General features: G+C 42.4%; 1 protein-coding gene across 1 annotated transcript; it reads left to right on the plus strand.

The window, feature by feature from the left end:
- The first annotated feature begins 7,993 nt into the window (after window positions 1–7,993).
- LOC6602155 (uncharacterized protein C18orf19 homolog A) lies at window positions 7,994–8,851 on the plus strand. The gene is made up of 2 exons (XM_002027164.2): window positions 7,994–8,433; window positions 8,505–8,851. Exons 1-2 carry the CDS (start codon window positions 7,994–7,996, stop codon window positions 8,800–8,802), a joined length of 738 nt encoding a protein of 245 aa, XP_002027200.1. The 3' UTR covers window positions 8,803–8,851.
- The last annotated feature ends 200 nt before the right edge of the window (window positions 8,852–9,051 follow it).

Genomic DNA, 9,051 nt, shown 5'->3' on the forward strand with positions numbered 1-9,051 from the left:
GTGCGAGTGCAAGTGCGAGTCCGAGGCCCGAGAGTCCAGCTCAGAGGCGTCGACTTGCCGCCGACATTTACAAATCATCAGTCATTATTTATGAGGCTCCGACCGAACGGAGCAGCGCAGAACAGAACAGGGATTGGACCGAATCGACTGCGATGATTTTAATTGATTTTACCAAAGTTTGCATATCAGAACCCTTAAATTTCTGGACTGTTTGTTCCATAAGAAATGAACAATTGCTCGAATGTGTGTCATCGGCAGTTGAAGGAGCATAAGAGTGAGCAGAGGACTCCAGCCAAAACAGACACTTAATAAGCAGAAAAATTGCCGGCGAGAAATATTATGAAAAGTTCAGCAGTTAAAAATAAAATGTTGCAAGTAAATTTCAATGAAAATTGGATATGATGATGTCGAAACTTTCAGTCAGAAGAAAGACTGCGGTTATGACTGGGCGAAAGACTGTGAAAGTGGCTCCATTTTCTGGGGCCTGGGCTGCAAGACTTGCATTAAGTTTTTCCCTGCTGGGTTTATGGTGGGACTCAGGCTCAGGGCTCTTCCTAGCCCGGTTTAAGCCAGAAAGCCGCTCAACATAAATAAAGGCAAGAGGCTAAATCGTTGACTGCAGGAGATCTTCTACTACTTCTCTCACTCTCAGCCCAAGCCTAACCAGCGTTTACAATCCGTAAAAAAGAAAGCGAAGCCAGGGGAAAAGGTGGACAAGTACAAGAAAAAACGAGGAAACTGCAACAAGAAGAGTTAGAGCGAAATCAAGTGCAAATAAAATGCGGAAAACCAATGCAATTTTTCAGCTTCATTAAGTGACCGCAAAGTTTGTTTAATGTGCGCTATGGATACAAGCCAAGCCAGAAAAGGGGAGAAATTTAGAGAAATGGAGTGAGGATACATACGAAAATAACGAAGCAGGGAGTGCAAAAAAAGGTTAAAGTCTTGTCATGAGACAACGTAAACAACATATTAAGCATCCATCAAGTTGCCTATAGTGGAAATTAAGATATCAAGGAATAGAGAGCTAGAGCTTTTATTTGGAAATAAATTTATCAAGAGCTCCATTAAGTATACGCTGGAATATAATGTAAATTTTGCTGGCAGACTCAGAATCCGAATCACTAATAGACTCATAAGGAAACCGACAAATGCTCTCCATTGTTGGCAGGGGCACTGCCAAGGCCCAAACAGTTTTGGCCAGAGGACATTGACAAATATCCAAAGCACCAGAGTAGAGCCACAGCCCTAGCCATATCCATGGTCATAACCAGAATAGACTTGGCCAATGGAGATTGGCTGCATTTAGTGTTAACTCAGCAACAATTGTTGAAAAAGGAAGGTTTTGTTTGGGTTGAGGTTTTGGCTGGGCCTTGGCTTGCCGCCAGGCAGGGGGGAAATTAAAATTTATATGGCATACAAGGCGAGGCAGTCGCTGTCTGCAGCACCACAGGCCACTGATGGCGGCATATTCTCCCGTTTTGCTATTTAGCATGCCTTCTTAGCTGACGTTTCGGTCGTGGCCGAGAGGGATTGAAAGGCTGGAGGTGGAAAGCATGGCAGCCATTAAGCTGCCAATCGGCCATTTGCCCCTTCTTTGCCAAGTTGTTGCCAATGGCTCTGACATTATATCTATGTTCGTTTTTTTTTCTCCATACAAAATTTCCAAACACTTCCCTGGCATAAATATAGCCTTTCCCTGTCTGTATTTTCTTCTATGGCGCCTATCACATGCATAGCCATGTGTGGGCTAATCAACAGTTGGACGGAAGAGGCCGAATGACCCACAACTGCATTATCTGCCACCATATTAGCAGATCTCGCCACTGTAATCGGAAATAGGGCCGGAGACCATTGTTTTTCTCCCTCGTGTGCGTGTAAAATTTAAATAAATAATGCGTAACCATATCATTTTGCAAACATGTTGATGAACTGTACGGGAAGAGTCACAGTAATGAGATCAGAGCGCCATTTCAGGAACAGTCGTGCAATTTATGGAAAGACTTCTCTCTGGTAAAAATAAATCCTTCCAAAGCAATATGCCCCTGCATTTTTGTCTCTGTCTCTGCCAATGCATTTTATCTGACATTTGATTTAGTACGAATTGTTGCACAGCACCTGACGGATAGCTCCACACACATAATATCTATTCTGAAAGGAGCAAATGAATCAGGAACTGGTGCAGTACCAAATGATAGGACAGGAGCAGGACCAGTGCCTGGAGCGCAACAAATGAAGGTCCCCAGCACAACCAAAAGACAACTGCAAAAGTTGTTGGGGACATATGTTTATCAATGTCCTTGACAATAAGTAAACACAAAAGCAGAGGCCCCAAGTCAAAAAATAAAGCCAGAAAACGAAATTACCCCGGCTTTAAGTTGATGATGACGCAGTGACAGTGGCATATGGAGGGCCGAGCCGAAGCCCTAGACTGGCAGACATATATTCAGGAAGGATATTGATTGATTTATTACGACGACTCCGGGTATCCACCTACTGGCTTGAAGTCCCTCTGCAGCTTCACAAAATCAATGTCGTATAGGCTGATTGGCTGCTTGAAGCTTACCAATTTTTTGGTGCAATATTTAATAGAGCGAGGATCTGAGATCTGAAAAGGCAACTGCAAATTAAATTAATACTGGAATGAATCAGCAATGTACTAGGGAATTGTCAAATAACCCACCAGAGATCCTAGTCATATTGTTCTAGTTCAGTGAGGGGGAAGATTAGTATTTTCAGAATGGAATCATATAAATCAGGACTCCAATCATACATCTATCATTATTCGTTTTCCTCAACCTTATTTGAATCACTTTGTTCAAAAACCTCATGCCCACATTATTAAAAATTGACAGGACATGAGGTAAGTTTTCGGAAGATATTCCATTCGGGAAGGGAATACTCCGACTAGTGACACACTTGAATGTAAAATATGTATGCCAAAATGCCTAAATTGAAATCAATACCTATCTCTGTAGCCACTCAACTTTCAAACGAAAACAAAAACCGAAGAACAGAACAAGTTATTGAAAAACTAAAATAGAGAAAAGAATAAGAACATTTTCTGGCACGGGGCCAAGTCGGGGCAGAGATACACACAACGCCATTTCTGGGCAGGAATCATTTATACAAAAAGCGGACAAAAGACGGACTGAGGAAAGGAACAGAAAAATTACTAAGTCTCCAGTATTGGTTTCGATAGTTTGTTGGCAGCCGAATGCCTACAACGCAATGCGCTGGCTAGTAGAAATGGTGGAAATAGGGTCCTCCTTATCACCGGAAATCAGTAGCTCTAAACGCGTGACAATACAACCATGCCATTTCAGGGCTAAATGATCAACAAGCTCGTTTGAATAGAGACCTTAAAGAAAGTCTAAACAGGAGCTCGAGAAAATAATTCTTTAAGAACAGATAAAAGCTGCTAAGAAAACAGAACTCTCATTTCCTTGATGAAATGTGTGCAATTTGCCCGAACATTTATGCACTTACAATATTTGTACTTGACAATACAGAGTTTTACGTTAAATGCAAATCAATTTATAGCAGCGCCTGCAGAACCACGTAATATTTGCCTCTGACACGCAACCTTGGAAGAGGTTGCAGTGTGCAGACTACAAAGTGCAATGTTGTACTTCACTCCGTCCCGTCCCGCCGCAAGCGGACCTAGTCCTTTGTAAGGCTCTTTATGAAAAGTACGTGGCTTTCTGATTCCGATTCTGGCTCTGATTCTGCACTTTACCTGCTCCTTGGCTCGGCCTGCCTTGCATTTGCATTTCAATAATTAATTGTTATTGTTGGTCGTTCGCTTTTTACTGCCTCTGGAAACCTACGACAAGCTTCTTAAATGGTATTCGACTTCAAATCCCTCTGGAAACCGAGAACAACCTGGTGTATACCACTTTTTAAACGGTACTCGAACTTTTTATGCTTTATACTTAGTCAAACTGATTAGCGGGTAACTCTTAGTCTTTACGCTTGTTTTCTTGGTGCTCTCCTGCACTTGGGGCAGGGCCAGGGCCAGGGCCAGGGATAGGGAAAGCGCGAGGCCCCGGACAGGAGGCGGCCATAAAAATGCGTGCCATGCAACTGCATACGCGGGACATAATAATAATAACGACAAAGACGATGACGTTGTGCGGTTGACATTAATTTATTTACTGCGCTCGGAGAATGGCGAGCACCAACAATAAGAGAAGGGTGGGAAATGAGAGGTGGGCAAACCGCAAGGTCTGCACTTTTCTTTCAGGAAAATTTTGCACATTCATTGCATTTTATTTATTGTATTATTCAGCAATTTACGTAAGTTAGGCGACGCGAATATGAAATTATCCTTTTGTGCGGACCTGAGTGGAGAAAGGGGAAAAGGGGCGCTCCTAGTGCCAAGCTAAAGTACCTGCCTGAGTTATTTTTCCAGCCTCTTGCCAAGCTGTGTATATTTAATTTGTCTGTTTTCCCTGCTCTGGAGCCTGTAGAGAAATATGATGTATATGTTCATTCTCTGTGCTACCACTTCTGAAAGTCTCTGAAGATTTGAAAAATTTTCCTAAAATTCCAACCCATTTCGGAGGGAGAGTAGGTTGGGGAGGCAAGCAGGAAACTATTTCTACATCTGCCATTGCCGAGGAAATAGTCAATTGAATAGTTTGACTTTGAATGCCATGAGGTTGGGAGTTTATATTAGACTAATAATTGGGAGAACTTTCAGCACAAATTCATTGAATATCCGGGGGCTAGCTCTGGAAATACAAATAATCGAAAGTTTAAAGCAGTAGATCAAGAGTAGTAGATAAAGAGTAGATAAACTTGCCAATTTTTCCCGATCCAAATTTGAGGTTGGGTTAAAATAAAATTGTATCTTCCTAAACACCATATACGATATATGTTGCAGGGCTGCCGCCGGATGTCGCTTAAAATCTTAAATTCAAAAATCGTTTATTTGCTCAAGAGCCGTTAAAATGTACTGAAAATGTACGGCGCACCAGGAGAGTACGGAACCAGAACGGCACCGGAGCTGGACTCGGCAAAAAGTCAAACATTGCCATTTGTTGCAGGTTTCAATTTCAGTAGATTGCATACACAGAAAGAGACTGAGATAGAGGGAAGAGGGCATGCCATTTGACGAAGAAATTGTTGTAGATATTTGGACCTGCAGTTGAGCGAAAGGAAGACAGACGTAGGGAATCGCTCCTTCCCTTGGCTGCTCAGACATATGTATGTAGAGCTCACATACAAAAATTATAAGGATATATGCTACGTGCAGTCAATAAATAAAACAGTTTTTGCAGTAGGAACAGTAGGGAGCAGTAACTCCAGGAGCAGCACAGTCTTCACACTGAGAGGAAACCTCACAACAACCAGTTTCCAAATAACTGAATCGGTTCTTGGCGCTCTGTCAATCGAAAATCAATAAAAATTTCATGAAATGGTACTATTTGTATCTTTTTTGTATTAGGCATAGCCTATAAATACTTTTATACTCTTTTCCTCTACTTCGTATATTTTATTCTATAATTATTTTTGAATGACGTCACAATCATGCTTAGAATTTCTATATATATTATACCTATTTCCTATTTTTTGCAGTGTAACATTCTTGAAAGAGGCAAAGACGCCGGCTGAGAACGAACACGTTCGATTTAATACAAATGCGCTTAGGTGCGGGTCGGAGGATTACCCACTCCTGGGTGGTATTCCAGAGGACGCTTTAAGTCTTCGAAGGCAGCAACAGCTGCTGCTGTAGCAACCCATCTCACATCACAGCTGCGCTTACAGAAGTCATTGCTGCATCTGGTGTTCTTGGTCATTATTTTTGCCCAATTTTTACTTGGTCAAGATAAATATGGGCATGGAAAGGACGCACTGTCGTTTTATTGTCTCTCTAATCAAGGTTGCTCGCTTCCCTTGAGGCTGTCGATAACATGTGATTTATGTATGCATTCTCACAAATCCCAAAAATAAAAGAAAACACAGATAAAAAAGAAAACAAAGAAAACCAGAGCCCGGATTGAGAATGACAATCAGCACCCCAGCAATTCGAACTATCCGATACGAGGTAAGTCCTAGTTTCTGCCGCCGAGTGAACTGCCATTTTTGAACTTAAGACAGACGCACGCATGCTCGTTTTGATAGAGAGAGAGAGAAGGGGAGAGAGAGAGATAGAGAGACCCCATTAGGTTTAGCATTGAGTTCAAAATACGTAGGAAATGCGTATGGGAAATGCAACAGCTGCATATTGTTTGATAAATAAATAGTAAAATTGCACACATAGCCACACATCCAGAGGGAACTAAGACATGCACGGACTTGAACGTGTACTATTCTGCTCACAAAAATATATTCTTATGTGGGGCCTCGCAGAACATTCTGAATGTATAGTACTTACTCTGGATGATTTCTGGATTCCAGAGTTAAGGTGCGATAGAATTGTGTAGGTCTCTGTAGAGGCAATTATCATTTAAAGGAAGCATAATGGATGGTCTTGGACCGAGCTTTGATTCCAGATCACCTTTGGATCTGCGACTACTTCGTGCGAAGGAAGGAATCACTTTCCAAAAGAACCAAAGTGTGCTCCTATTTGGTTTAACGCATCTGTAGGAATATTGCAATAATGTTTTGGTGCAAGCTGTTGTGCGATGTAAAGAAATGGTAGATGGTGGGAAAAAGAAACACCGAGCTTGTGGATGTTGATTTCCCAATTTGTACACCCGTTCTCCTCGCCACTTATTTTACCCCTCTCACACAGTTGTCATTCTATAAAATAAAACCTTTGTTGTCTATAGCTGTTTGATTAAACTCGACGCAAATTGATGACAAAAATGTTCATAGAGCCAATGTTAAAGGCTGCTGGAGTGCCAGAGATAATTACAAGAGAAAACAAGGCGAAACTCGGAAGGGCTCTCCGTATCTTCATGACTGCCTACCCCCAAAATTTAAATGTTTGCGACAATGACAAACAAATGTTAACAATGCGCAAATTGTTAAAACTTGCCACAGGAAGAGCAGGAAAAGTAGAAGAAAGCTTGCCACTAATGGAATTATTATGGTACTATAAGAGATATAGAAAGAACACAAAATGCTGGAGTACCGCGGGCCAATGGGGTTGATACACTAATAGTCAGACGGCAATACAGACGGACATGGCTCTACCGACTATGACTCTATTATACTGTGAACGTCATTGTAGGCTATATTTTCCCACGATAAAAGACGAATAAATTATTTGCGTTATACATAATACGATCAATTAATTTTACTCATTGCGAAGGCAAATACATCTAACCCCAAGAAACATGTATATAATAAATGTAATAAGTCCCGAAACAAGGAAATAATATTTTTAGGTTCCCGTATTCAGGTCCAAATCAGTCATTGGAAGTTCGTAAAACCGGACAGAAATGTAGTGAGAGTAGAACAGTGTGAAAGAGGTAGAGAGGCATAGCAAAGCACGTGGCTTTTTTAATTCTTACACGCACACATATTCGCATACCTACATATAGTACATGTTTGTTTGTGTTTGTCTGTGGAAAAAGTTGCACATAAGTTTCCCCGTCGGCTTTTTGTTGCTTTTGTTAATTTAACTTGTTGTTGCTAGTGTGTGTTTGCTGTTGCTGTGAGAGTTATGGTTATTTTTGCTGCTATTACCATTATTGTTGAGGCTGTCAGACCGCCAGCCTTACCCCTACCTACCCCTACCAATACCCCTTGCCATTATTCTGAAAGAGGGTAATAAAACTTGAGCTGAACAGACCTAAAGTCAAATTATATTAGCAAGTGCTGAGAGGTTATACAATTAGTGACCTCCTTGAGTATATTGTGCCGGTCATGGAAGTGTCTGTGTGAAATATAGAGGCAGCAGGCGAACGTCGAAAACATCAAAAAGTTCGTTCTTGTTCAAGCGAACTAGAAATATTCATCAGCTCAACAGTCAATAGAACAACATCTAGCTTTAGGCCTCCAAACCTGACCAAAAGACAAGCGCCCCATCGTGGCAACCATGTCCCAGCTCACGAGGCTCATTGGGCATGGTGCACAGCAGCGCCCAGTTGCTCGGCTTTTGTCGCATAGCTTTACTACGAAATCAAACGCAAGATGCCTTTTCGATGGTATCATCTGGAGCCGGAGAAACCGCGACCTGGCACCTCCCCAGTGGACGACAACGGCAGCCACACGATATCTTCCAAGCCCGTGGCTGTTCTCTAGAAAAAGATGCCTTAGCCACAAGTCCGCACAGCCGACCCCAGCACCAGTTGCCACCAACAACTCAGATATCAAGGCTTCTTCCACAATGGCCACCGACCTCTTTGGGGATGCAGCCAACATGGGGCTGTTCGCAAGGTTCAAGCACATGTACAAGCAGTATTGGTATGTGCTGATCCCGGTGCATTGCGTAACCTCGGTCGGCTGGTTCGGCGGCTTCTACTATCTGTCGAAGTGGTAAGCTTTAAAGACTTCCCCAAACTCTGGATTCTCAGTGATGGTTTGTGTCTTGTCTTGTCTCGTCTTAGCGGAGTGGATGTGCCATCGCTACTGCAGTACATGCATCTTAGCGAGACCATTATTGAAAGGGCCCAGTCTTCCGATATGGGACACTATGCCATCGCTTTTCTGTGCTATAAAGTGGCCACTCCCTTACGATACGCTCTAACCTTGGGCGGCACCACGGTGTCCATCAGGTATCTGGTGCAATGGGGCCTCATCAAGCCGATTCCCACCAAGAACGAACTGATTAAGAAGTACGAGGAAAAGAAGGCAACGCGCGCTAGTGCCAAGGCGGAAAAGAACAAAAAAGATGAGACCAAATGATCGTTTGAAAGCGGAAATGCTGCCCTTTGGCACCACGCCTAACGCCTTGCCAAATCTTAAATATTTTGTTTATTATATATATTTTGCATAGTTCTCTGTTTGAGGTCGCCCCAGAGGCACTAACAGACACACCTTCCCAGACACTCACACACACACACACATACATATCTACACACCCACACTGCTCGCGGCAGCAAATAAAACAGTAGTTCTATTTTTGTAGATTTAAAAGTGAGTTGTCGCAAAAAA

This window comes from Drosophila persimilis, unplaced genomic scaffold (genome assembly GCF_003286085.1).
Source record: "Drosophila persimilis strain 14011-0111.01,24,50 unplaced genomic scaffold, DperRS2 tig00000715-arrow-arrow-pilon, whole genome shotgun sequence".
Classification (NCBI taxonomy): Eukaryota; Metazoa; Arthropoda; class Insecta; order Diptera; family Drosophilidae; genus Drosophila; species Drosophila persimilis.

Excerpts from the sequence above, each read along its gene's own strand:
- LOC6602155 (XM_002027164.2), top strand. The coding sequence starts at position 7,994 with ATGTCCCAGCTCACGAGGCTCATTGGGCATGGTGCACAGCAGCGCCCA. Across the intron at positions 8,434-8,504 it reads TTCTACTATCTGTCGAAGTG|CGGAGTGGATGTGCCATCGC; the intron begins GTAAGCTTTAAA and ends GTCTCGTCTTAG.